The following is a 25966-nucleotide window of genomic DNA, read 5'->3' as shown; positions in this document are numbered from 1 at the left end:
AATTTTTATTTAATAAAAAGAACTACAGTTCAAAAATAGATGGCAGTAGATGGTAAATAAAATTATTAAAGGCAATAATGTTATCTGCCCTTGGGATGATTAGTGGACGATGTTCGGATATGAAGTAGGCGGGCCACTATGTGCGGACAGCCATGGTTCAGCTCGTGAGATCATGGCCCAGGATGTGGCTGGTGCCTGAAATCGGCAATGCATTGTGGGTTGAACCTGGATTAAGGCCGCAAAAGAAACGAGGAGGGTATTTTGGGACCATGCACAGGAAACTTTCTGAAACTTCACTGGAGGCGACTAGTACCGTATTGATGCGGGGGAAAAGCCTGCGTGGTTATTTGCGGAAGGAAGCAAGCTTCCACTGCCGCGCCAGACAATAATTTTTGCGCGTCATGCACTGCAGAGAAGGCAAAGAGTCGCAATATGCATGGAAACGCGGACGAATTATAAATCGTACTTTTCCCAACCTCCAAATCATAACCCATCCGAGACCTCGTTCCACGTCCCCCCTCCCCCCGCACACGGCACAATGTTGATGATGACCGCCAACAATACCCCGTCCAACGCGCTCAGCACGACTATGGCGGCCTACGAGCGACAGCCTGCCCTGGACAATACCCCTGAAGACCGCTCCCAGAGAGTCAGGTTGCCCAGCATCAACAAGCTGTTCCCGCGCCAAGAACAGCCGCCCGACCCCGTGTTCCAGCCCGCACAGCACTACGTCCACACACCGAGCGTGCCTGCCGTGTTCCCCGGGCCGTACGCATCGCCTCCCTCGCAGCATGTCGTATACACGGCGCCCACCATGTTCCCGATGCCCCAGCCCGTTGCGCCGGCGGCCGTGGCCATGAGCCCGTCCGAGTCGCAGGACTCGGTGATTTCCCCGGTGAGACGCCAGTCGGTCTCGCAAGACAGCCGTTTCAAATGCGACCAGTGCCGCAAGTCGTACACAAGAAAACACAACCTGATATCCCACAAGCTGAGCGTGCATGAGAAGGAAAAGCTGTTTGGCTGCACAGAATGCCATGTGAAATTCAGCCGCTCGTCAGACCTCTCGCGCCACACGAAGGAGCAGCACTCATCGATCGTCAAGCCGTTTGTGTGTGGCGGCGTAAATCCGGACGGCACAGCGTGGGGGTGTGGCAAGCGCTTCTACCGCAAGGACCAGTTGAAAAGCCATCTCAACACCACCAAAGCCGGATACAAGTGTCTGCGGCGCAACTTCGCCATCATGATGGTGCCGGGCGAGCCGGACGCCGCCAGCCTGTATGGCCTCTAGATAGAGTGTAGGTATACGAGTAACGAAAGCCGGGCGCAGCTTGCCCCCCACCCCACGCAAATACCGTAGAAAAACCCACAGCCCTGGAATTTCACTTCGCGAAAATACTTTCCCTCTTTTTTATGATCGACCCGAGTGTGCGACTGCGCAACGCCATCGTCGACGGCCAGCTTCCCATCGTTGTGCGCCTGCTCAACCGGTACCCGGACCTGCTTGACAATATCGACCCGGCCAATGGGTGGTCGAACCTCCATTATGCCGCGTACCACGACCGGCTCGAGATATGCGACCTGCTGCTGCGACGGATTGCAGACCGCGCGCGCGGACCCACCGCGGGCGTGTACAAGGCCGCACGGCACGCGCCGCCGCCACGCTCGTACGCCCAGATCACCAGCGAGGACGAGATAAAGCTAACGTTCCAACACGATACCGTGATCCACACCGCCTGCTCCAACAACGCCCACCGCAGCCTCGAACTGCTGCTGGAGTATTTCAGCGTGTGCATCGACCAGCGCGGCCACCACGGCTACACCGCGTCGCATGTGTGCTGCCTGGCGAACTTCCCGCTCTGTCTGAGCGTGCTGCTGGAGAACGGCGCGTACCCCAACATCCAGGACGACGACGGCAACAGCCCGCTGCACCTGGCGCTGCAGTACGGCGCGCTGGAATGCATCGACCTGCTGGTCGCGTACAAGGCGGACGGCCAGCTCGTGAACAACGCGGGCTGGAAGCCAGAGGAACTGGCGTACGATTTCGAGGTCCAGTCGCGGTACAGGGCCATGCAGACGCACCCGCCCGCGCTGGCGGCCATGCCCGCGCTGGCGAACCAGTCCAGCGGGGTGCCAAGCCCGCTCAATGCCAAGGTCTCGCTGCCGTCGATCCAGCACCGCAAATTCTCGCTCTCGTCGCACACTTCGTTTAACAGCGACACAGACGAGCCGTACGCAGGCGACAGCAACTCTATGTCGACGTCGTCGTCGGTCAGAATCACGAGAGACCCGTCGCCGGTGTTTGGTGTGACTCAGGGGGCGTCGAGCTCGAATAGCCTGGCGAGCGTGCACGAGCACGGGCAGGGACTCGCGCGCAAGGCGCCGCCGATGCCGATTGCCGTGCCTGCGCTGGGCGGGTCGAGCGGGTCGTCGACGCCGCCGCGCAAGCTGTCGAACCCGGCGCCCGCGTCGGCAACGTCGTCGCTCAGCACGCAGTCGCCCGGCTCGAAACGCTCCTCGATGAGCATGCGCAATTTCCGGTCGAACTCGCAGACGTCGGAGTCGTCGCCGATGAAGCTACAGAACCGGCTGTTCTCGCGTCCGCACGCGCAGAGCTCGCCCGTGGTGCCCGAGGACCAGCACATGCCGACGCCGACGCCGACCGACGCGGACGACGCCGCGTCGAAACTGAGCAACTTCCGGCTGCAGAACGAGAACCGTGTCAAACTCGGAATGAAGCTGGACAGCATGATGCGCTCGCAGGAGAGTCTGGCGCAAGAGGCTGCCAGCGAGCCCGCCGTGCCGCGCGTGATGCGCTCCAAAACAGAGCCCGCCACCGACCATACCCAGAAACGGTCGCGCATCTTGTCGATCCCGATCGCAAGTTTACGTTCGAGAAAAAATTAGCACTACATAGCATTAACCTTGCGTTTCGACGCATTGATCCAGTCTTTGAACGCGTCGCTGATGGTGGAGTAGCTTTCGAAGTTGTTGATCACGCGCACAAAGTTGTCCACGTAGTCGTCCTCTGAGTCCGAGTCCTCGATGTTGGCGCCGCCCGTCAGCTGCGCGCCGGGCAACTCGAGTCTGTCGTCGAACTGGAAGTTGTCGTTCAGTGAGTGTGTGATCAGCTGTTTCTCGTCTGCGGCGGTCTCGGCGCCGTCGTCCGTCTCGTCCTGGTCCGACTTGAGCAGCCGCAGCTGCATCGTGTTGTAGCTCTGGCAATGGTCGCACTTGAGCCCCAAATAGTGGTACGGAACGCGCGACTTGCCACCGCAGTCGACGCACTTGACCACGCTCGTCCACGCGGCCATGCCGTCCGGCATCTTTGTCGCGCCGATCTCCTTGTCCAGCACGCGGAACTGCCGCTCCATGTTGACGATCGTGCGCGAGCAGATGGGACACTTGTACGAGTGCTTCGTGAACTCGTCGTAGCAGCCCTGGTGGATCGGGTGGCCGCACAGCATGAACACCACTTTCTTGGTCGAGCTGAACATGAACTCGTCGCAGATCGGGCAGTTGCAGTGTGTCGAGTTCTCGATGCACTTGTGATTCTCTTGCAACTCGATCGAAATGCAAGTGTTGCAGTTTTTGCAGTGGAAATAGTCCTGGTTGATTCCGAGCCCGAGACGACAGAGCCCGCAGTCGTCGCAGTGGTAGATGTTTTTCAGCTGGTCGTTGTCGAACAACTTGCACGTGTCGCAGTAGTACTCGCTCAGTTTGCGGTTGCAGCCGACGCAGAAGTGATGTGCCAGCTGCGGCGTGTTGCAGAACATGCACAGAACGTGTTTGATCCGGCTCCGTTGCAGCTGGTGCGACTGCACCTCCTGGTCGTGGCAGAAGCGACAGGTGTACCATTTGCGACACGTTGGACACTCCACCTTGCAGTTGCGCTGGTAGTGCGTGCACCCAAGCATGTTTTCCTCGGCGTTGTAGTACGTGGGCTCGAGATCACGTGGACCAAGCACCACCTCGTCTCCGCCGGCCTCGCTGTCGGGCTCGTCGGCCTCTGCGCGCTCGTACCGTTGTTTTTCCAAATACGAGCGCGACATGAGTTTCTGGATCAAGAACCGCTGGTCCAGCGGCAGCAAGTCCAAGCTCAGGATCTCCTTGATGCGCCGCCGCAAAAACGTCTGGTCGTTGAACTGCTCAAAAGTCAGGTACGTGAGGTGGTCGTAGCTGGCAAGCCTGTCCTTAACAAGCGATACGGTCTCCTCAGGCTCCTGCAGAACCTCGACTCCCCCGGGGTCATGCAGGTCCTCCACGGGGTAGTCGAGGTTGGAGTTTACCACGTCGGTCAGCGACTCGCTAAGCTGGGCGTATATTCGCGCAAGCTCGTCCTTTTTCACGTTGAGCTCTGCCAGCTTGCGCCCGAGCGACGTGGTGTTGTAGTCTCTTTTCAGGGCTGCTAGCTTGGGCAACGTTGGCAAATGGGGGGTGATGGAAAACGTGGGGAACGCGAGCCTGCCAACCTGCTCGAGCGTCTCGGTGATGGAGTCCGAGTCCGACTGCGAGTCAGATTCGGAGGGGGGGCTGCTGGCCTGCTCTGAGCGTAAACCCATTTGAGCAAATTGTCTGGTTAATAATTAGCTCTTGTCTAAATATTTGACAGAGTGCACAGCCGATGGTAAAAAAAAAATTGAAACTTGTTAGCTGTTTTATTATCAACATGGCTTTTACAGATTATATTAGGATCAGCGGATTCGTCCAGGACATGAAGTCCATGAACTTCAGGTAAGTGTGGCCCTTCGAGCCCTAACAACAGTCTCTACGGCCAATGGATAGGCATTGTGCTGATATTTCTGTCGATCGCCCTGGGCATCGCCAACATCTTCCACTTCAACATTGTGATTGTGTTTGCCATTCTGGCAATCATCCAGGGCATAATCCTGGCATTTGTGGAGGTGCCGTTCCTGCTCAAGATTTTCCGGGTGCCTGATTGGTTCATCCGCGGGGTCCAGACGCTGGACCAGAACATGTACAGGGTGCTGTTCTACGTGATAATGGCGGTGATCCAGTGGCTAAGCATCACGTGCATGTCGACGTCGCTGATTGCGCTGGCGGTGCTCATGACGATTGCGGCGATCTGCTACGCGGTGGCTGGCGTGATGAAGCAGGAGTTCCACAAGTCCAACGTTGTGGCCAGCGTCGACGTGAGCGAGATGCCGATCGACGCACAGATCAGACAGGCGTTGTGATATGCCTGTTGGTCGCTCGCTTTCGCGTATATTGTCCTATACATTCTATTTCAGATGGCCAGATGGTGGATCTTGCGCAGATGCTGTTTGAGGTTATCATTTCTATTGAAACGCTTGCCGCACTTCTCCTGCGGACACACAAACGGCTTTTCGGACGAGTGCGACCGCATGTGCCGCTTGACGTGCTCGGGCCGCTGGAACCGCGAGTGACACAACGGACACTCGTGCGTTTTTTTCTTCTCCTGCTCGGAGTTCTTGGAGCGGGACTTGGACCGCGACGACTGCAGCGGCCGGTCCAGCCGCTCGGGCTCCTTGAGACCGGACCCAAGCGCAAGCTTCTTTTTGTACTCTTCGGCTTTGTTGTCGCCTCCCAGGAACGAGTTGACGCCAGAAGTAGATGACGATGACGAGTTTGGCGGAGTTAGGTATTGGAACCGTGAATACTGTCTGGCCTGGGTTTGTGAGTAGGGAATGTCGTAGTGGTAGGGCGCCGACGCTGGGGCCGACGCCGGCGCCTGTTCAGGCTCGGGCACCTCAGAAATAGAGAAATTCAGATCGTCCATGAACGAGCTAGCAGAGCGCAACGCTGCCGTCTTGGCCTCCTTGTACGACGCGATCTCGCTCAAGTTCATGGTCGAGCGCGAGCGCGTCAGCCTGCCCGGCTTGGGCTGTGGTAGAGGCTGCGTCGTGGCGCGCAGCAGCGGCGGATGCATGAGTTTCTGCTGGTCGAGCGCCTCGACGTTGTCGTCGTCGATCAGCAGCGGAATGTCCTGCACTTTTTGCAAAAACTCCGGGTTGATGAAGTCGTTCGACGCGGCCAGATGGTCCATGTGGTACACCTCGTGCGTCTCGTGTCTGAGCGTGTGCAGGTCCGACAACTTGCCGCCAAACTTCTTTTTCATCAGCACGGACGGCGACACAAAGTACGACTCCCCGGACTCGCCGGTGCTGTCGCGTGGCTCCTCGCCGTCGTCCTCCTCGTTCTCGTCCACCGCTGGCCGCCCGGGAGTGCGCAATGGCGTGTGCAACGGCGAACCGTGCTGGTTGTGCTGCATCTGCAACTGTAGGTCTGTGTCCAGATGCGACAGCGAAACAGACGTCGTGAGTGACCGCTGTTTCCTGTGTTTGGTGATCTTGGGCGACAAGAACGCCGGCGGCGTGTAGAACGGGTTGCCCGTGCCGGGCGACTTGTCCGTGGCCCTGCCCGCGTTCGCCGGGCGTCGTGGCGTGATCAGCGAGTTCGATCGTCTGACGGGCGTGCGGTGCACGTTCGACAGCGACCCGTTGCTCACGCTCGACGGAATTGCGTTCTCTGTGTGCACGCTGGAAACCGTCGAGCTAGAGTACGACTCCGTCAACGGGTGCATGTACGATGGGTACTGCAGCGTCGGGTCCTCCTGGCTGGAGATCGGCACAAAGTCCAGCAGGTCCTCGTGCACGGCGGGCGGCGCAGACGCAGACGCAGGTTGCTCGTGGCCAAACTCTTCGTCTGTGCCCATGTGTGGCCGATGCAAAAAACTGTACTCGTGGACGCTGTGTAAGGTCAGCGTATCACCAAGCAGCGGTGACGAAGAAACCGTCACGTTGTGATCTTTGAAAGGAGTCTGGTTGGCTGGCGGCGGAGATGAGGACATCATTCTATCTCACAGCAATCTCGCTGGCCAAGCACGAAAAAGTTGGACAAAGACTAACCTGGGAAGACTTCTCGCAAAACGGTCGGAAAATAGACTGTGTTTGTGAGAAAAGGGTGGGCAGCTTGCTGGTGTAGTTCTTGTTGCCTCTGGATGGCCGTGACAAGAAGTAAAAAGGGAAACAGGTTTTTCTTGGATAATTAACCCGATTTAGTTAAGTGCTGTACCTCTGTTTTTTGCAAAATTCTCAAATCTCAGTTGCAGAGGGTGGAGTTTTACAAAAGTGGCGCCTTTACATAAAATGCAAGAACCGGGGACGCGCCAAGCGGGTTCTGTTGTCTGGCAACGCCGCCAGACACATCTGCAGGCGGCCGGGGCTCGCAATGTGTGTCCATGTCGTGCTTCTTAAAATACCACGCATCCGTACACCAGAAATGCGCCCCGAGTCAGGACATCTTACTGGCGCGGACTGTCAGTGGCTGCCGCTATGTGCCATGTCTGGTGTACATGCTACTGGCCAGATGGACCGTTTGACCACTCGTGCGTGCGATGCTACGCCTTGGGCTGTTCGTAGTCCTTATTTATCGGCTTGGACGTTTTACCCGATTAGGGAAAATGTCAGTTTCGCGTCGTTGGCTCGATTTGTTTACGTCTTGCATGGCTCACGCGTCACTAGCCATGCTCCGCCACGGGCCTGGCCCAAGCACCCCTGCACCAGAAACTTTGAAATCACGCCGTGAAAAAAAGTGGTCTTTTGCGGCTGTTACCCGGCTTCTGGTGGCCCGGCTAACTTTCTGCATTTGTACCCCGTGTAATCACGGAGGTAGCCAAGGGTGGGGGTAAGCGTGGCACACGACTCACGGTGCCAGCTGGTCCCTTATGGACCAGCTGGATGCTCAATTGTACGTGCTCTGGGTGTCTCCCACGCTGGCGCCGTGTTGCATCCGCACAACCCGACAGCCCTCGTCCGACCTCGACTCCGGACGTCCTTCTGGAGTCATTATTTTTTCCACCACGGCCAATAATAACCGGCCTCAGTCGCACCCCACACCCGTTAATTCTACTTGTCCACGAATATTTTACTCTTGTCTTTTCTTCCTCTTCTTCTCGGTGAATCATGTTTGCTAAATTCGCTACTAGACAGTTCTCCTCCACTGCCTCCTCCGCTTACAAAGTGTCCATCCTGGGCGCTGCCGGTGGTATTGGCCAGCCATTGTCCCTGCTGATGAAACTTAACCACAAGGTCACCAAGCTCTCCTTGTACGACCTGAGATTGGGTGCCGGTGTCGCCACTGACATTTCGCACATCCCAACCAACTCTGTGGTTAATGGATACGGTCCAGAAGACAACGGGCTATCGAAGGCATTAGAAGGCGCCGATGTCGTTCTGATCCCAGCCGGTGTTCCTAGAAAACCGGGCATGACCAGAGACGACCTGTTCAACACCAACGCCTCGATTGTCAGAGACCTTGCTAAGGCATGTGCCGACCACTGTCCAAACGCTGCCATCTGTGTGATCTCGAACCCTGTCAACTCGACCGTTCCTATTGTCGCCGAGGTGCTCAAGTCCAAGAACGTCTACAACCCAAAGAAGCTGTTTGGTGTCACCACCTTGGACGTGCTGAGAGCCTCTAGATTCTTGTCGGAAGTCGCTGGAACCAACCCTGTCCACGAGCACGTCACCGTTGTTGGCGGCCACTCCGGAATCACCATTGTTCCGCTGATCTCCCAGACCAACCACAAGAACCTGCCAAAGGAGACCTACGACGCTCTGGTCCACAGAATCCAGTTCGGTGGTGACGAAGTCGTCCAGGCCAAGGGTGGTGCTGGTTCTGCTACCTTGTCTATGGCCCAGGCCGGTGCTAGATTTGCCTCTGCCGTGTTGGACGGTCTTGCCGGCGAGAAAGACGTTGTTGAGCCTGCCTTTGTCGACTCTCCGCTGTTCAAGAACGAGGGGGTCGAGTTCTTCTCGTCCAAGGTCACTCTGGGTGTTGACGGTATTAAGCACATCCACGGTCTTGGCGAGCTCACTAACGCCGAGCAGGAGATGATCAACACCGCCAAGGAGACTCTTGTCAAGAACATCGAGAAGGGTGTTAACTTCGTCAAGCAAAACCCATAACTTATTTATACGGAACCATATTCCTGATAACTGAAAAAAAAAAAATATATCTTCTATATTACAGCTTTAAACGTTGTTGGTGAACGCGTTCAGCACCAACTCCTTCCCACGTGTTCGCTGCGACCTTGCAGGCAGCGCCCTGAGATACTCCTCGTTGATATGCGGCAAAACTTCGGTTATGTAGTAAAATCCTCCTTTCGAAGTCCAGCTCACGTCGTTCTCTCCGTACGTGTATCTCGTGCACTTCATCCGGCTTAAAATCGACTCCGGATGGCCCCACGAGATAGTGTACCCTGGAGGCACAATCGGCTTGAGACTGATGATCTGCGTGCCTGTTTTGAGATTCGAAAACAGATCAACCACCTTCTTTGAGAGCTCCGCGTCGAAAAGATAGTTATTCACCAAAATCACGTCGCTGCGGTCGATAACTTCCTGGACGGGCGCGTTGTCCACAAACGACTCGCCAAGGAAAAACTTCATTGCCCCGTGCCTCACTCCCCAGATGGCGCATCTCTTTTCAAATTCCTCAGTCTGAAGCATGCACAGCCTTGACGCATGGTCCATAATCTCGACGCCGTAGCTCTCGCATCCATACTCCAACGCCGCCTGAATCGTGCAATTGCCGACTCCGGAGCCCAGATCAATAAAAACCTTGGTATGCGACAGCTTGCACTGGTTGAACGCTCTGCTCAGAAACGACGGCATTAGTTCGCCATAAACGTAGTTTGAGAAAGCTTTGTAGCTCCTCAGCTTCCTATAGTCAGGAAGAACTCCCCGCAAGTAGCACTGGTTCATGATCTCGTGGACAAGCAGTTGTGGGAACGTTTTGCGCTGTCGTATGTGTTGGATGATCTCTCCGTTTTTCCTCAGCTTCGCTACCAGTGAGTTGTATTCTTCAACAAGCTGGACTAGCTGGTTGCCGTCGTGGCGGTTCACGGCATCGTCCCATCGCTTGATCAGACAGTTTGACGGATTATCGAAATTAATCACCTTTTTTCTAGCCTTTTCCGGCATATACACCGTGGCAGTCAACTCCATCACTCGAGCAATATCTGCGATGGGGTTGAACCAGGCATTGAGCTTGCATTCTGCCAGCAAGTACTTTTCTTGGTAGTCAAAAAGCGGGTACATAAGATACACCTCCCGGGGTGTGATCTGGGGATTTTTCATCACATATCGGTCCAGCCGATCATTCACCAATGTGTATGCGCTGATCAGTTCGAGCTCTTTGGGTTTGTTGCCTGCCTCGGGGTCAAAAAAGTTCCAGGTGATTTTCACGTTTTCGGACATCTCGTGGCTTAGAAACCAAGGACTACATCCATCGTGCTCGCCACTCTGCTCCTGTTCGCTCTTTATAGGCGCTTTGGGCTCACTGTGCTTCTCGATCTGCTTTCTTCGGTCGGTGGACTTTTTATCAGATTTCTTTCCCGCACTCGTTTCTGACTGGATGGTCTGCTTGCGTTTGCGGGGAGACATCTCTTTTTGAGTTTCCCTCGTTTCCAGTTTTCTCCTTTGTCTGCGATCGCCAACATTTCCAACAAAATATTCCGTAGCATTCAGCAATTGCTGAAGAGCGTTCCCCTTATAATAGTCCCCATAACTTTTTGTGCGCTTTGCCCCCATGCAAGATACAGTTGTATTGCCCCTAGCTGCATCTTTCCACGAGGCTACCTGCCTGCTGTCACTGCCAATGGCCGTCGACTTAACAGTATCCCCCACCGTCTCTGGGGGGCTTGCTGCCGACGAGGTCGGCGGAGTGTCCTCTCTCCGTACTGGTGAGCGGTCAAGATCAAGTCCTAGCAGTGCCATCAGGACTTTTTTGACGACAACTAGATACAGCTATTAAAGCCAGTCAAAAATTGAAAACAAATTCTTTGATTTGGCCTGTGTTTTAGATTTGATAATTTATTTAGTAGTGTATGATGCAATTGTACTATAGATTTTTGCGCGACACCAGTTCGTTGACCTGGTACTGCTTGAGCCAGTTGAAGGGCAGCGAATAGGCGTCAGTTATGTTGTGGCACTTGAGGACGGAGATAATCTCCTGAGTTTTGCCAAAATGCGCGTTGTCGCGCAGCAAACCAAGCGATTGGTAAAACTCGTTGTAATCTGCTTCCAACTGCAACGCACCACCCACACTGAACTTGTTGCAATAGATGACATTTTTCTCAAAGTAGCTTGTTATTGCATCCGACAGAATAAGCTGGATCTTGAGAAAATCGCTGTACGAAACAACTGTGCGCAGATACGTCAAGTCCTTTTTCAGGGCAGCAAGAGGCACGTCGAGCTCTCGAGAAGGAACAGGCTGGTCTTCGGACTGTGTGGCCCACGAACTTTGACTTATGAAGTACGTCTTCATCGTCTTGTTCAACTGTCGCTCGAAGTAGGCGTGCATTTTGCGCGGAAGCTGCATCATTAGCTCCTTGTTGTATCCCTTGATAACAGAGTCAAAAAAGGTTGTTTCGAGTCGGGAGTTGCCATTTATTGAGCTCCACAGCTCAAGAAAGACAATCGATTCTCCCCAGGTTGCCATTGCTTCGATGATATAACTGGAGGAGCACCAGATTCGGCAGATGCGCTCCAGAGCAGACACTTCATCGTTGATCCTGCCGTGAATGATGGTGTCCAGGGCGTTGAATCCTTGTTTCAAATTGGCAAAGTACAGATTGAGCAGTCTCAGTTGCACCTCGCTCAAAAACTTCACCTGGAACTTCGTTGGTAGCATCGCATAATTGTTGCTTATCCCCTCCAGCAAGCTCTTCAGATTGATTGCCGACCTAGTGGGCTTTGTCTTGCCGTTTTCCACAAAGTCCTTGTCAATTGAGAAAGCGTCTTTTTTACTCATAATCTCCTCATATCTGCGGTTTACGAAATTCTTCTCGTTACTGAGCCACAAGTTGAACACGTCTTCGTTTGATAGAATGAGAGAAGAAGTCAGCAATTGCGTATATTCTGGCTCTGTAGCAGTAAAATTGTAGGTTTTGCTCAGATTTTGATCGAATTTCTGTAGCTCCAAAATCAGGTGACTGAAAAGACCTTCGTGTTTCGAGACCATTCCCATTTCTCGGTCAAACTTCTGCTTCACTGGGGTAAGCAGGGAAATAATAAAATTCTTCTTAAGGCTCCTGTTAGGGAAGTATCGTTTGAAAGTGCTACCAAAAAGTTTCTCCGCCGTGGGCACGGTCTTCTTCATGTAAGCTTCCAAGTAATTCAAGGCGTATTCGGGCTTGTTAAGCTTGTTGGTCTCGCTAGAGCCTTCAAAATGGTACACAAATTTCACTTTGAAATTGGACGCCAAACAATCGAGCGCCCAGAAAGCGTCCGTCTGGTCCTTAAAATTGCTGATGGATTGCAAATGAACGAGTTGTCCGAAAGTTTGTCTCATGGAAGCGATTTCGCTAGTATTTCTCTTCTGTTCGTCATCCCAATCGCGTATGAGAAGTTCAAACTCCGAGGTCAACCTTCTTTTCAACTCGCCTCCTGCTACAGACTGGAACTTTGAACGCAGAAGTTCTATGTACTCGGTGTGACTTGCAGCCGCGCTGGGGCCGTCAGTCTCTGCCTTCTCGTAAGCTTCCACATCCGTGCGTAATTTCTCCAGATGGCTAATTGCGTCGTGAGTTTTCAACTTTGGCAACTCCAAAAGCTCAAAATCGTTTAGCTTGTCAGTGAGATCAAGATACTTGTCGTAGAGCGTCTTTATATTCTTCAGAACTAGCTTTTTGCTCAATTCTTGTTTGGCACTCGTCAATAGCTCAATTTTGCCGTATTTATGTATAAGGTCTTCAATAGCCGCAACGTCGTCTTGGTCAACCATGCTTTCAAGCTGTTGAATCAGAGACCCGGCTAGGGCCCATCGGTTTTGCCCGTCTTCCGGGTTTGCCTGCTCTTTCAACCGTTGCCTTTCATCCTCTATGCGTTTTATCACCTGATCAACGGATGCCAGATCGTCAATCGTCGTGAAGTTCTGGTTGAGAAATGATTTCAACATAATGAATAACGAACAAGACACAAAATATTAATTTAGATTACACCGGTGCAAAGATGTAAGCAGCGTGCAGAAAACAAATTTTCATGCAGCTCACGGGCCCCCCATATAAGCTGGAAGCAAGAAAACAGGAAGCCGAGAGCAAGGTTCCCAGCAAGCTAAATTAGGCTATCAATTGGCATATATAAGATCTGAGAAGTGGCAAGCAAGCTATTCTAGCGCTATTGAGAAGTTCAAAAGCCAATTAATTCATTATTAAGACTTGGTCTTCCTCGATCCCTAAAAAAAAAAAAAAGACTGATTATTACTTCCTAACAGAATATTCGAGTGCCAAACTGGTTTGCTATTTTGTCCTCGCAAGCATCATCACATAAATGACACCAGCAGTAAGTACAACGAGCTCGTTCAGTGAGCTTGCCTCTTGTCAGTCTCGTCACTAACCATTCAGTCCAAAGAATACAGGCTTGTTGTTGTCGGCCCACCAGTGGTGGGAAAGTCTGCATTGACGATAAGACTGACCCAATCGGAGTTTGCGAACGAATACGACCCTACAATTGAGGATTCCTACAGACATTACTGTGAAATCAACGGCGTTCCTTCCTCTCTAGACATCCTGGATACTGCAGGGCAGGAGGAGTACTCTTCCATGAGAGACCTGTACATGAAAACGGGGGAAGGGTTTCTTCTGGTGTTTAGTTTGACGGACCGCAAGACTTTTGAGGAAATCAGCTCGTTTTACAACCAGATAATGAGAGTCAAGGGCGAACAGGTTGCATTTCCTCCCTTGATTCTGGTAGGAAACAAATCTGATCTCGTGGACGAAAGACAGGTGTCTAAGGACGAAGCAGTCACGCTTGCATCGAGAATGGGCTGTGCTTACATTGAGACTTCGGCCAAGACAGGCTTAAATGTGACAGAAGCATTCCATAATTTGGTCAAAATTATCATAAATAATGGCTACAAACACGCGGGCCTAGTGGGCACCACATTTCCCGACCCTTCGGAGGAAGCCAAAGAAAGACAAAAACAGGCCACAGGTAACAAAAAAGGCAAGAAAGAGGCTCGCTCGGCGACTTCTGAAAACCCTGCCACAGGTACGGGAACTGGAGTCAATGGGTCCACCGTCAAGGCTGCCGGAGCCAATGACTCTTCTCATGTCTCCGGTGCTGGCACTGGTAGTGAATCGAAGCACAAAAAGGACGGTTCTGGGGGGTGCTGTATCATCATGTGAGGTGTACTAAGTTAAAGTATGATATTTAAAAAATTGACATTTTAAATGAAAGGTGTGATTCAATTACAAAGCAAATCCTCAAACGAGAGCATAGACAATTGCGGATAACTTACAGACAGCTTGCTCATATCATTTCTCTTACAAAGCAGCCTCTGCCTGTTTCTTCACGTCAGCCAATGGATTGGTGATGGCGTCGTTACCAGTCTCGGTGGAGGCGGAAGGAGCAGCAGAAGGAACGGATGGAGCCGATTGGGCTTTGGATGCCGTGCCGTCTGCAGCCGGAATGTCACCAACAGTAGATCCTGCAGTTCTGACCGGAACCTTGGCTCTAATGAAGCTGCCGACTGGACCCAGCTTCTTCTCGGCGTTCTCCAATGCTGGGCCGGTCTTCTCCTTAACCAATTGAAGCAGCTCGGCCAGCTTATCCTTGGCAACCTTTGTGTAGGTGACGATAGCATCATCGATCTGTTTTTGGTTCTTCAAGTAAAGAGGAGGAACGGAAAATGCGGTCAGAGTGGCCGTGAAGAGCAGAGTCCAGAGGGTGAACCAGGAGGTCAGCTTGTAAAGGACGTAGGCGACACCTGCGACCTTCAGAGTGGACTCAATGTTCTTCGAGTAGACGATCTCCTGCAATTTGAGCTCGGCATTTTTGATGAGGTTGGCCGCGTGGCTGGCGTATTCCTCAGCGTACCGGCCAATCACGTTCCTGTATTCTGGCCTGAATCTCGTGACAAAACCTTGTCCAGTGGCCAGCTTACCGGCGTACTCGCCCAGTGCGGAAACTAAAAGATGTGTTAGTATTTTTGATCGTGTGACTTTGTTTGAAGACTTCCAAACTAGCCAGCGTCCCACTTACCTGCCAAAACAAAAGCGGAAATATAGAAGACGATGCTGAGCAAATTGACCGACTTCAGCAAAAGAAGGGATCCCACCAAAGATCCGAACACTTTGCCGGACACCGATGGGTCTTTCCAAGTCAGCAAATCATAGCCTGACTTGCTCACACAGGCACCGCCACAACAGGTTTTACCTTCAGACATTTCCAATAGATGATAAGTATGGAGTTATTTGTTTGTTATGTGCAATTGTATCGAATAGTATAACTCAGCACCAAACTATTTATTTTAATTGGAAGCTTTCTTTTGAAACGGTTTCCCTTTAGATCAATCTTTGATGATAAAGCAAACTGAACAAATAAATCACCGCAGAGAAAAAATTGTAGCTATGTGACCCGCACAGAAATTGGCAGCCACACTATTTCTGGTTGCAAAAAGCAGGAATAGTCAATAAGGTCATACAGTAGAGAAGTTTATTGATTAGGTCATAAAATGTATTTAATCGTGATCGTGTCAGTACTGTCCCTCCATACCTTGCTCTTTAAATTGTTTCAGCTTGCTGAGCGCCCGCTTGTAGCCCTTGGCCCCGCTTCGCTTGTAATACGAAATGGCAGACTGGATATTCTTTTGCACACCAAAACCTTGCTCAAAGCACAAACCGATCATAAATTCAGCTTCTGCCAGCTGGCCTTCGTCAGCAGCTTTGCGGCCCCACAAAAACGCTTGTTGATCGTCTTTTTTTAGCACTCCTGGGGCGCCGGATCCATACCATTTCGCCAGTCCCAGAGCAGAGTATGGATGATTATCGGCTGCAGCTTTTGAGAACCAGTAGATGGACCGTCTGGCGTCTTTTGCAGCAGGAATTCCCCCCATAGACTCCTTGTCAGACTTAAAATGAGCGGTGGGGAAAAATCCTTGAGCATAGTAGAACCCAAGAGACGCTTGCGACTCGCGATGCTCCAATTTGGCTGCTTCCAAATAATAGTCGAGAGTCTTGGAAGAGTTTCTGAAGATCCCTGCTTTCATCATCTGGCTCACTGACGCTTTCGTCTTCGGCGTGTCCTTGTCAAGACAGAGAATGTTGAGGTCTGTCTGGTGCAGTTTGGCGAGCGTATAAAGAGCGCCACGCGAGTCGCTAAACGATCTCGCTGAGACCAAAGGATCCGAGCCCATGATGTCTGGATCCTTGAGTGCCTGGCAAGCCCTTTCGTGCCAGTAAATCGATTTGTTGATGTCCAGCGGGAAGCCGTTTACTCCAGCAAAATACAGCATTCCAAGTTGGCACATTGACGAAGGATCTCCCAGTCGGGCTCCCTTTTCAAAAAACCGACAACTCTGCTCCACGTTCTTGGTGCAGCCAACTCCCGATTCCAAACAGCAAGCCACTCTGTAGCAAGCCACTGGGTCGTCCTGTTTCGTAGCAGCGTCATAGAAAAGCTTGTATCCTTTGGACTCGTTTCGGGGCAGCACGCCAGGGTGGATACCTCCAGAATAAATGTCACCAAGGTAGAGGCGGGCTCTCGTTGAGTTCGGCGATATCTGGATGATTTTTTCCAGCACCTTCACTGCTGTATTCAGGAACTGTTCTCTTTGAGGAGCCAGCGATTTGAAGGGAATAGGAGATTTTCTCACTCTGCCGTCAATGGCCATTTTTGAAATCAAGTCTGAGCGAGCAATGGCCTCAAGAAGAGTAATTGCCCATTCAAACTGGATAGACGGCGTAAAGCTCTTGTAGTCCTTTAATGCCTTTTCTCTGATTATTCCGAAACCGTTGATGAGACTGTCAAGAGAGTCGGTGGATTTTGATGGCAATATTGGCTCGATGACTCCGTTTGGGTGTCTTTTAAACGAGGTCGGCTTGATATATCTGATGGTTTTCTCCAGGAATTCAGACTCTTCAGTGTCTGGATCTGGTAGAGGAGGAGCTTTTTCGGTGGTGTCTGACAAGTCGCCGGCTCCCGGTGTCTTTTCACTGTAAACGCTCGAGCTCACGCTCGACTCACTAATTAATCGTCTTGGCGGTTCTGACAGGGTCGGCTTGCTAAGAGAATTATCTTTCTGCCCTTCCACCATTTTCTCCACCGATTCCGACGCAGGGGGAGGCAGTTTCCGCTTGTACTTCAGGGTTGGCGACGAATGTCCCGTTTGAGCTTGTCTGGGAAAGGAATGCTTGACGGCAGGAGTTTCCATGTGATCCATGTGGAATCCTGCTTTTTCAAACCCAGTACGGTATATGGACTGCGAGTACGTTAGAGTTCCAGACTTCTCGAGTTCCTCGTACGACGGCGGAAGATCATCTTCGGCCTCGATGGACGATTTCTCCGGTGAGTCCAGGAACTCTTTGACGAGCTCTTTCTCGCCAGAGGTCAAAGACGCAGCACTATCCCTGGTTCCACTTCTCTCCTCCGGTCCAGACGAGAGAAAAACGTTTGCGACCGGACTGTTTGCAATTGATCTTTGTTCCGCGGGCGGCGGAGGCGGTAAAGGAGGAGCGCCCGCAAGGTCCATCCTTTGCGAGTTCTGAGATGCGTATTTGACAGACTTCTCCGATGTCGGCAGACTTAATCTACTGGCCCCCATACTCGGTATTGTGAAATTAAAGTCATCCTTGGTGTTGATACTGCTGGTGTCGCTCGAAACAGACGTGAGCGAGTCGTTTTTCGAGGCGAGGTCTTGGAGAGCCAGCATTTTTTCCAGCTGCATTATTTTGTCCTCAAGGAGATTTATTCTATCGTTGTCCACCGTCTGTGCCACAGACTTGGAAGGTACTGACACTTGAGGTACAGGAGAATGTGAGGCGGCTGCACGCGACGCCAGTCTTAGAGGCTCGGTCGGCGCAGATCTCGGGTATTCGTTTGCTCGAATGTGCGGCTCTGCAGAGCCATACTGCTCGTTAGCGTAGCCGTCATTGTACGAAGTGGATCTCATTTGCGGCTGTGGTCGTTGAAGCTGGTGCTCTGGTGGGTATGGAAGAGACTGGTGATGGCTGTGGTTGTAAGGACGCGCAGGATTCTGGGTATATCCGTATCGTTCACCATAATTAGCTGGTTGTGGTCTGGGTCCTTGAATATAAGGTTTCGAGGCAGTTTGCTGCTGCGGGTGTGGATATTGAATTGGCTGAACAGGATGAACAGGGTGCTGTGGTGCATTGTACGGGTTCTGCTGCAGGGGATGCGCCACAAACGTCGCCGGCTGTTGTACATATGGCTGCGGCTGAAGATACTGTCTTGAAGGCTGTTGGACAGGTCTTGGCTGCTGATATCGCGGCTGCTGTTCGAACGAGTACGGATTCTCGTTCAAAAGATTGGCACGTATCTGTGCTCGGCTGCTGTAGGGATGGCTCATGACAAAATTAAATTGGGCTCAGGGTATTGTGTGGTTTCAGATAGCTTGGAAAGCGGATATATTTATCAGTCATACACAGCCTTCAACAATAGCTCCAGTTTCAAACTACACTAAAACGCGTGTGATGAAATTATGCTTTATTTCGAGCTCCGACGCAAAACAGGGCGCAGTCGCAGAGTCGATCGACGCGGCTCAGCCCCAAGCATGCAGTAGGCTGGACCATGGTCATTGCCGGATAGGGTCCTGTTCCCTAAAAGCCACGAGCGTGCATGACTAGCACATGACCACTCACAGACTAGGTCTTTGTGTCTGTGGCACAGAGCATCATGAGATGTCTTAAAATAGAATTACTCGAAATCTATTGTCACTCCTACACTTTCTGACAATAAGCCTTGGTAGGCGCAAGTACATGGAGTATCTGAGTGGTCTATATCCCTGTTCCGTAATCTAGCGCTATCAGGAACAGTAAGCCAGCCAGCCTTTTAGGTTTATTCACTTCAGATTGATATGCAAGGGATCGCTATCTTCTAGCTGTCGTCCCAGTGTCCGAGTGGTTAAGGAGCCGCCCTGCTAAGGCGGTGTGCTTTGCACGCGCAGGTTCGAATCCTGTCTGTGACGTTTATTTTTTAACATTGTAAAAAATACTCCAATAAGTAACTATCTGATCTGACAGTGCCACATTTTTTTCCAACTTATTACTCGCCATGCCGTGCTGCACTTGTCGCGAGATCGACTTCGGAATCGACGTGAGTGTCGATAATAACCATCTTATTGCCTCTAAAGACCCCACACATCCTGCAAACCTGATCTGTGAGCTTTGTCGTCTATTTTACACCAATGGATGGTGCACTGGCACTGGAGGAGGAGTTTCTATTCGAGATGCTAACAAAGCATATATTGCACCAAGTGGTGTTCATAAAGAAAGAATGGTTCCCTCGGACATGTTCGTGATGGATCTAGAATCCAAGGAATATCTTAGAAAGCCTGCAAAATATAGGGCATCTGCTTGCACACCACTATTTTTGGATGTTTATAATATCAGAGACTCGGGAGCATGTATCCACACCCACTCTCAAAATGCTGTCATGGTGACATTACTATTCGACAAGTATTTTGAAATATCGTCCATTGAGCAGATCAAAGCGCTTCCCAAGGTTACAGAGGCTGGTAACCTTTGGTATTCAGATAGACTGACTATCCCAATTTTGGAAAATACAGAAAGAGAGGAAGATCTATCTGAGAGTTTGCAGCAATGCATCAAAAACCATCCCAACACGACTGCTGTCCTAGTCAGAAGGCATGGAATATTTGTTTGGGGAGAGAATATATGGAAGGCCAAGGTTTACAATGAGGCTCTGGACTATTTGATGGAACTTGCTATCAAAATGAAACAGTTTGGAATTCCAACGGTGAAGCAAGAGTAGCTTGTTTCTTTGTTCGTGTCATTTAATCTGTTCTACTATTGTACAAATATACTATCTAAGCGCATTCTTCGTGTCTTTGAGTTGAAAGCCATGTATTTTGTCGTAATCCGTCTGTGATTCTTCTTCGTCGTCCAGCATCCCAACAAAAACAATCTGCTCTCCTCGTATGAGATATGATCCGAGATCTAGGTCTTTGGTTGGTTCAGTGGGAGAGAATATGCGCTCGAAACTTTTTGAAAGAACAATATTTGAGGACTGATCAAATCCTTCAAGAACGCCAATAAACAGTCTGCCATCTGAGGTTACCACTTTGACTTTTTCTGTTTTTGTTAGTTTTGAATACTTGCTGCTAACTCACCATTTAGAAAAGACTTCAAAGCAGACATCTCGATTGCTAAAGAAATTGGCTTGCAAGATCAACCTGCTTGGTAAAACACACTACAGTTTAGTTTTTTAGGACGTCTTCTACTGATTATGTAATACTATTGAAACTTGACTGGAAAAAGGGCTCAATTAGTTTGAAGGATTTTATAACAAATCGTGACAGCAACCAATGAATACCAGCTCCTTCTCAGAGAGTACTTCAACACTTGGAAGTAAGGTATCATATTCACTGGAAAACCAGACCCAGGTGACTGACATTGCAAACACACAATTGAGATCACAGGGCTCTAAAGTGGGATCAGCAAAAGCCTTGCAACTTTTCAAAAATCAAATTACTTTTGGCGATCAATCGGCAACTGAAGAGTCAGAAGAGGATGAAGACCATACTCCTGAAGATGAGTTTAGACTTATATCAGAATCCAGCGACTGCGTAAAGGACCAGAAGGACTTAGTGTTATGGGCCAATAAACTAGAGCTTGAAAGTGCCGACCTCAGGGAAACTTCCAAAAAATTGATTAAGGATTTACGTTCAATGTCAGAGGACATTAAGAGAGGCATAAGACAATTTCAAGCTCTTGCAACGCAGTCTAAAAACATCATGAAAGAAATGGACACGCGATTGAAGCTCTTTGGCTACAGGGAAGAGTCTTTTGATGAGAGTACCAACGATGATATCAAATCCGACACAGGGATAATACTTGATAATCAAGTAAAACTTTTCAAGATGATGGAAAGGCAAGATAAGTTCAACAAAAAGCTCACGGAGATGCTGAATAAAAATTTCCGGAGTGCAAATCAACCCCCAGACGACAGATCACTACCCCCAGTCCAAAAGAGTGCAGGCAGATGCTCTGCAAAATCCATCGGTACAGACCAGGATGGTCCTGCTAACAAGAGGCGAACCTCTATTGCACCATATCCACGAACACGGTCTGCCAAAAGCTCCACCCGTTTTGACAAGCTCGAGTGATCAGTTTGTCATGTTTCGATGGATATCAATATCAAAGCGGGCACTGAATTTTACCAATCTTTCCATTTCGGGAAGCCTTTCATAATACAGATAGTATGCCGGCATGTATCTGTCCACGAATTGTTCCACCTCTTCGTCCGTCATACCTGTTCCCTTGGCCTTTATCAATGATTGCTCCTGTTCGAGTCTCCAAACGTACACATTGGCCAGATTAGAAGTTGTAATGTATAAAAAGCAGTCGAATTTTGCCCAGATTTGTTCGTAAAGACTCAAATCTAGGTCAAGCTTCGCGATGTGTTCATATTTAACAGAATCGAATTTTGGCTCGTGTTGCTTTCTGATTTCCTCCCATTTGTGTTTCAATATCATCTCATTTTTGTACGCGCGATATCCAACAAACCAGCCCTCAAAAAGGACCACATCAACTTTGCGGCCCTGTAAATGGGTCCATTCGTTTTCAGGGGCACGATCCCCCTTACCATTGTGTAATGATTTGTCATAAAATGGAATTGTAACATTACCGCTGCCTTTCTCGATCTGTGCAAGACAATCAGATAACAATCGGAGATCATGAGTTCCTGGTAGCCCACGCCCTTGTAGTAATACATTTCCTCTGCTCAACTCGCTAACATTCTCCTGTTCCTCAAAAGTGAGGTAGAAGTCGTCCAATGAACATCGTATTATATTAAGTTTTTGGAACTTTATTGAGAGCTCTTTCACCAATTTAGTAGAAACATACGTTTTGCCCGAACCTTGAGGGCCCTCTAGGCCAATGAATAAGGGCTTACTATAATCCCAACCTCTTATAATTGGTTCCAAAAATTCCAATGAACGGACCAAAACAGACATATCAAAAGTTTTTGAAAACAACTTACGTGGGGAACTCCAATCGGAATTTCTAGTATCTATATAATGTTTTTCGTCAAGGTCTGGCCTCAGTTCGAAAAATCTGGCTCAGACAGCATTCAACTCCTTTAGTTTGGAGACCAGTTCATCAACAGAGCTAACTTTAGCGCCACCTTGCCTCACTGGAGGGTCTTCAAGCTTACACGTCTGCAATCTGTGCTCAATAGTAATACCCAAGTCTTCAACCGTCAAGATTTCCAGCGGCTTCTTCTTAGCTTTCATCATTTTTGGAAGAGTAACAAATTTGGGCTCGTTAAGTCTCAAATCTGTAGTGATGATCATTGGCAAGGAAGCCTTCACGACTTCCACACCTCCATCGATTTCTCGCTCAACTTCAACAGTGTTGTCTTCATTTATTTTAACCTTGGACGCATTAGTTGCCTGAGGCCAGTTCAAAATACCGGCCAACATTTGGCCAGTTTGGTTGGAATCGTCGTCGATGGCCTGTTTACCAAGAATGATCAGGTTTGAATTGTGCTTTTCTTGCAACTTTTTGAGAATCTTGGAAACCTGAAGAGGTTCAACTTCTTGGTCTTTCACGTCCACTAATGTCGAGGTGTCGGCTCCTTTAGCCAAAGCAACTCTTAATATATCTTGTGCTTTACTTGGACCAATGGAGACAGCATGAATGGATTCGACTTTGTCCTTGTGAGCATTCCTGATTTTTATGGCCTCCTCAACAGCTATATCATCAAAAGGGTTGATACTGAACTTCACTCCAGTGGACTCAACTCCTGTTTGTGCCTTATTGATTCTAGGTTTGAGTGCGGCATCAATCACCCTTTTGACAGGAAGTAAAATTCTGATTTTGGACGACATGAGCAAAAGAGATTTGCGGATACTGATTACTAGCTGGTCAATAAACTCAATAAACTAAATTATATTTTCAAGTCTTGAGAAAATGATTTATATTCCTTGAGTTTTCGGCGAACTCGCTTTGAAATTTAGCGACATCAAAAATAGGGGTATATAAAAAATTATTTCATGACATAAGACATACTTCACAAAGCGTACCTCTATAATTGATTGAATGTTCTGGATTTAGATTTCATCATCTCAATTCTTGCCTTTAGCTGGTTGGTGACTTCAGCAGCTTTCCTCCAGCTGTCATCGTTCGAGTCGACATCGTATAAACCTGAACTGAATTTGCTTCTTGTACTAGTGGTTCCTGCAGTATTAAATCCAACATAGTTTTCTTTTTCAATGCCATTATGAATGCTCAAGTCGGAGATCCTTCTGTTCAAATCCGATTTGGAATCCAATGTCTCGAGTTTCTGGAAAGAACTTCTCAGGTTGTCATTTGGTTCCTCTTTCACCGTAACCTTTTCCGATAATGCCTGCTGCAACTGATATTGCAGTTCCCTTATCTTTGATTCACTTTGTTCCAGATCGCTATGAAGCCGAGAAATTTGAATGTCTTTCGATTTGACGGTCATTTTTGCTTCTGTCAGCCTCACCTGTTGGTCGTCTAATTTTTTATTTAAGCGAGCGATTTCCTCTGTGTTTGTGTCCAACTGACATTGGAGTTCCTTTCTTTTTTGGTTCCACTCTACTTTTTCTGCCTTCAACGACTCAAGGAGCTCTCTGTCCGAAGAGTTAAGTGTGTACTGAGCTCGGCTTAGGGACTGGGAACCGGTGGGCTTGAGTGTTCTTGAAGTCAGATTCACTTTGCCGGTACCTGTTGATGATTTTAGAGGAGACGAAGGCCCGCGCTTGGATGGTATTGTGGTTGAAGTACTTGCCAGCTTCCTGGATGTTAAAGTAGGCTCGGAAATTTGGCTCAAGTTCGGAGTTGTTGAACGGCCCTGCCCTGTAGTCATAGTGGAATCAAGCAATCCATTTTTGTGAATGGTTGCTGGTACAGGTACTTTTTGGAGAGAAGCAGCTGTGGATTTTTGTTTCGTTCCGATCGCTTTCACTTCACAGGAACTTAGGTACTCGTCGATCTTTTTGGTTTTTTTTGAATCTATTCCCTCCAAATATGACCTGAGTTGTCGTTCACCAACAATCTTCATAAGCGTCGCCGTAATCTCGCACGCAAGATCCCTTATAGGGGCCAGCGAATCTGACATCAGTCGTAGAGAAATCTGCATAATTGAGTCAACTTCTTGTTTTTTCGGTGTTGTTTCTGTTTGCTTGAGGCATCTGATCAAGAATCTGGAGCTTTCGATCCTGATTTGAGGTGTTTTATGAGACATGTACTGAAGCGTAGGCTCAAGAAGTTCACTCAAAGACGAGAATTTAAAGCACACATCGAGTGCTGCCGAAATGGCATCCAACACTGACTGCTTTTTCTCTTTGGTTCTTTCAAGCAGTGGTGAAATTAGAATTAAAACATAACGATGGAAGTCTTGTTGTAGTCCATTTCCCAATCTTTCGATTATTTTAGAAGCCAAGGTTACCACCTGTATGTTGGCATCCTTGAGACATTTGCTCAAGATCCTTATCAAATCCATGTAATCATCGTTTTTAAGTTTGGGATGTTTGAGTTCATTCAAAGTCTCTTCCAAAACCTCAACTCTGTCTTTCCACTTAGGAGATTCGATTCTTGATTTGAAATCACTGGGTATTTTGGAAAGGACATCGACAGGGTCAACCAGATTAAAGGCGTCCAATTGGTCACTTGATTCCTCCTGTACATCAACCATTGAGACATCATCTGAGCCTGTTCTACTTTCAGCTATTTGAACTTGGTGCGATCTCAGTAAACGCTTTGGCGTCGGGGAACCCTCAATTTTTTCAAATGCTTTCGCCAAATCCTTTTGCTGAATTGGCTTCAATTTCTCAAATATGACTGTTTCAAACACGTTTCCCATATAAGATCTCAAGGTTATTGCTAAATTTGTGGTCTCAGCCCGAACATTTTTATCAGCGTGAGCAAACAATTGGGGAATTACATCTAGGGCAAATTTTGGAGGACAAACTTTGCAACCAAAGTTACTGTAGATTTCGTTCAAAGCCGCAACCACACCAGCCACAAGCTTTGGTAATTTTGCTGACAGCACAGGCAGTAGAGACTCAATAACGGCGTGGGGATTATCCAGTTCGACGTACCATAAAAGCGCATTGATCGATTTCTGTTTGGTACCTGCTCTCGTGGATGCCAAACCCTTTTCTGCAATCGCACCGATAACGTGGCTTCGAGTTTTTATACAGGCGTTAGGCCCTCCGAATTCCAGAAAAGAACAAATTGCATTGATACCAGCTTCCTGCGCGACCACATTGCTATCCATAGCCATTTTTTTAAGCAAATCAGGGCTTTTTAGAAATCTGCCAAAGCACTCATCGTCCTCGCTGCTTGAGTTTTGAAACTTATTGTTCACCTCTTCATAGGCTTCTAAACGAACTTTCCAAACCTTAATATTAGAGACGCGTGGTAAATAATCAGGAACTTACCTTGTGTTGCAAACGTTCCTCAAGTGGCAACGACCTATAATCGGTATCATCTCCTCCATCCATATTGTCGTATGAAATATCAATGAGTGTTCTACAGATAGTTAGGTAAAGCTAAACTGTTTCCCATTCAGTTGATAATAGAAAAAAAATGTAAACAAACATTTAAACTAAAATCGTTTACATGAAAGGTCTATCTGCGTCGATCGACTACTATAATTATAATGTACACAAAAAGCGGTATCTTCCCACACCTCTACACCGCGATATTGTTATTATTGGTGAAATAGTTTAGTAATATGCAAATGATTTTTTTTGCTGTCAATAAAAGCTAGTATATTTATATCTTCCAGCTCAAAGCAAAAACCCAATCTTAAAATACGTAACTTGGGAAGTGTCTCATCATGACCCAAATTCTGGGTAGCTATCCAATTCTTCTTGCATTGATGACCGGTAATGGAGGAGCCTCAGGAATTATGATGGGATAAATATTTGTGGCTGTAGATCTAGAATAAATGATCTATTTAGTAAAATATGGCGG

At 49.1% G+C, this 25966-nt stretch overlaps 18 protein-coding genes and 1 non-coding gene across 19 annotated transcripts; 9 read left to right on the top strand and 10 right to left on the bottom strand.

Moving 5' to 3' along the window:
- Nucleotides 1–51: 51 nt before the first annotated feature.
- OGAPODRAFT_16966 (uncharacterized protein) lies at nt 52–1334 on the top strand. Its single transcript, XM_018354783.1, has one exon. The coding sequence runs from the start codon at nt 545–547 to the stop codon at nt 1286–1288; it is 744 nt and encodes a 247-aa protein (XP_018210126.1). The 5' UTR covers nt 52–544; the 3' UTR covers nt 1289–1334.
- A 76-nt stretch (nt 1335–1410) lies between these two features.
- Nucleotides 1411–2061, top strand: OGAPODRAFT_49734 (uncharacterized protein; the record flags this gene model as incomplete). Its single annotated transcript, XM_018355636.1, has 2 exons — nt 1411–1626; nt 1687–2061. Coding segments are annotated over 2 exons (591 nt in total), but the record flags the coding sequence as incomplete, so codon positions are not given.
- OGAPODRAFT_94985 (uncharacterized protein) lies at nt 1429–4559 on the bottom strand (the record flags this gene model as incomplete). The annotated part of the gene is made up of 1 exon (XM_018357662.1): nt 1429–4559. The coding sequence occupies one exon, from the start codon at nt 4557–4559 to the stop codon at nt 2907–2909; it is 1653 nt and encodes a 550-aa protein (XP_018210124.1). The 3' UTR covers nt 1429–2906.
- Nucleotides 4560–4666: 107 nt separating this feature from the next.
- On the top strand, nt 4667–5195 carry OGAPODRAFT_24916 (uncharacterized protein; the record flags this gene model as incomplete). Its single annotated transcript, XM_018355287.1, has 2 exons — nt 4667–4731; nt 4763–5195. 2 exons carry the CDS (start codon nt 4667–4669, stop codon nt 5193–5195), a joined length of 498 nt encoding a protein of 165 aa, XP_018210123.1.
- Nucleotides 4680–6974, bottom strand: OGAPODRAFT_16965 (uncharacterized protein). The gene is made up of 2 exons (XM_018354782.1): nt 4760–6974; nt 4680–4728 (listed from the first exon to the last, which is right to left on the bottom strand). Exon 1 carries the CDS (start codon nt 6692–6694, stop codon nt 5246–5248), a length of 1449 nt encoding a protein of 482 aa, XP_018210122.1. The 5' UTR covers nt 6695–6974; the 3' UTR covers nt 4680–4728; nt 4760–5245.
- Nucleotides 6975–7217: 243 nt separating this feature from the next.
- On the top strand, nt 7218–7809 carry OGAPODRAFT_16964 (uncharacterized protein). The gene has a single exon (XM_018354781.1). It carries the CDS (start codon nt 7261–7263, stop codon nt 7564–7566), a length of 306 nt encoding a protein of 101 aa, XP_018210121.1. The 5' UTR covers nt 7218–7260; the 3' UTR covers nt 7567–7809.
- A 120-nt stretch (nt 7810–7929) lies between these two features.
- Nucleotides 7930–8981, top strand: OGAPODRAFT_16957 (mitochondrial malate dehydrogenase, catalyzes interconversion of malate and oxaloacetate). The gene has a single exon (XM_018354780.1). The coding sequence runs from the start codon at nt 7944–7946 to the stop codon at nt 8946–8948; it is 1005 nt and encodes a 334-aa protein (XP_018210120.1). The 5' UTR covers nt 7930–7943; the 3' UTR covers nt 8949–8981.
- Nucleotides 8982–9014: 33 nt separating this feature from the next.
- On the bottom strand, nt 9015–9962 carry OGAPODRAFT_49733 (uncharacterized protein; the record flags this gene model as incomplete). The annotated part of the gene is made up of 1 exon (XM_018355635.1): nt 9015–9962. The coding sequence occupies one exon, from the start codon at nt 9960–9962 to the stop codon at nt 9015–9017; it is 948 nt and encodes a 315-aa protein (XP_018210119.1).
- An 876-nt stretch (nt 9963–10838) lies between these two features.
- Nucleotides 10839–12853, bottom strand: OGAPODRAFT_16953 (uncharacterized protein). Its single transcript, XM_018354779.1, has one exon. The coding sequence runs from the start codon at nt 12763–12765 to the stop codon at nt 10882–10884; it is 1884 nt and encodes a 627-aa protein (XP_018210118.1). The 5' UTR covers nt 12766–12853; the 3' UTR covers nt 10839–10881.
- A 255-nt stretch (nt 12854–13108) lies between these two features.
- OGAPODRAFT_16952 (uncharacterized protein) lies at nt 13109–15315 on the bottom strand. Its single transcript, XM_018354778.1, has 3 exons — nt 15024–15315; nt 13385–14949; nt 13109–13322 (listed from the first exon to the last, which is right to left on the bottom strand). The coding sequence occupies exons 1-2, from the start codon at nt 15205–15207 to the stop codon at nt 14306–14308; spliced, it is 828 nt and encodes a 275-aa protein (XP_018210117.1). The 5' UTR covers nt 15208–15315; the 3' UTR covers nt 13109–13322; nt 13385–14305.
- On the top strand, nt 13109–15315 carry OGAPODRAFT_77348 (uncharacterized protein). Its single transcript, XM_018356320.1, has 3 exons — nt 13109–13322; nt 13385–14949; nt 15024–15315. Exons 1-2 carry the CDS (start codon nt 13311–13313, stop codon nt 14165–14167), a joined length of 795 nt encoding a protein of 264 aa, XP_018210116.1. The 5' UTR covers nt 13109–13310; the 3' UTR covers nt 14168–14949; nt 15024–15315.
- A 201-nt stretch (nt 15316–15516) lies between these two features.
- Nucleotides 15517–16653, bottom strand: OGAPODRAFT_49848 (uncharacterized protein; the record flags this gene model as incomplete). The annotated part of the gene is made up of 2 exons (XM_018355641.1): nt 15517–15971; nt 16131–16653. 2 exons carry the CDS (start codon nt 16651–16653, stop codon nt 15517–15519), a joined length of 978 nt encoding a protein of 325 aa, XP_018210115.1.
- Nucleotides 16654–18884: 2231 nt separating this feature from the next.
- On the top strand, nt 18885–18966 carry OGAPODRAFT_t53. The gene has a single exon. It is a non-coding gene; the product is annotated as a tRNA-Ser (tRNA).
- An 86-nt stretch (nt 18967–19052) lies between these two features.
- OGAPODRAFT_9407 (uncharacterized protein) lies at nt 19053–19772 on the top strand (the record flags this gene model as incomplete). The annotated part of the gene is made up of 1 exon (XM_018357461.1): nt 19053–19772. One exon carries the CDS (start codon nt 19053–19055, stop codon nt 19770–19772), a length of 720 nt encoding a protein of 239 aa, XP_018210114.1.
- Nucleotides 19773–19823: 51 nt separating this feature from the next.
- Nucleotides 19824–20090, bottom strand: OGAPODRAFT_50002 (uncharacterized protein; the record flags this gene model as incomplete). The annotated part of the gene is made up of 1 exon (XM_018355648.1): nt 19824–20090. A coding segment is annotated over one exon (267 nt), but the record flags the coding sequence as incomplete, so codon positions are not given.
- Nucleotides 20091–20284: 194 nt separating this feature from the next.
- OGAPODRAFT_16950 (uncharacterized protein) lies at nt 20285–21960 on the top strand. Its single transcript, XM_018354777.1, has one exon. It carries the CDS (start codon nt 20326–20328, stop codon nt 21124–21126), a length of 801 nt encoding a protein of 266 aa, XP_018210111.1. The 5' UTR covers nt 20285–20325; the 3' UTR covers nt 21127–21960.
- Nucleotides 21205–21909, bottom strand: OGAPODRAFT_38956 (uncharacterized protein; the record flags this gene model as incomplete). The annotated part of the gene is made up of 1 exon (XM_018355371.1): nt 21205–21909. A coding segment is annotated over one exon (705 nt), but the record flags the coding sequence as incomplete, so codon positions are not given.
- Nucleotides 21961–21988: 28 nt separating the features above from the next.
- OGAPODRAFT_16949 (uncharacterized protein) lies at nt 21989–22987 on the bottom strand. The gene has a single exon (XM_018354776.1). It carries the CDS (start codon nt 22849–22851, stop codon nt 22081–22083), a length of 771 nt encoding a protein of 256 aa, XP_018210110.1. The 5' UTR covers nt 22852–22987; the 3' UTR covers nt 21989–22080.
- Nucleotides 22988–23064: 77 nt separating this feature from the next.
- Nucleotides 23065–25540, bottom strand: OGAPODRAFT_16948 (uncharacterized protein; the record flags this gene model as incomplete). Its single annotated transcript, XM_018354775.1, has 2 exons — nt 25429–25540; nt 23065–25388 (listed from the first exon to the last, which is right to left on the bottom strand). Coding segments are annotated over exons 1-2 (1489 nt in total), but the record flags the coding sequence as incomplete, so codon positions are not given.
- Between the last annotated feature and the right edge of the window lie 426 nt (nt 25541–25966).

This window comes from Ogataea polymorpha (assembly GCF_001664045.1).
Source record: "Ogataea polymorpha strain NCYC 495 leu1.1 chromosome Unknown OGAPOscaffold_5, whole genome shotgun sequence".
Classification (NCBI taxonomy): Eukaryota; Fungi; Ascomycota; class Pichiomycetes; order Pichiales; family Pichiaceae; genus Ogataea; species Ogataea polymorpha.
This window is presented reverse-complemented; position numbering and strand designations above follow the sequence as displayed.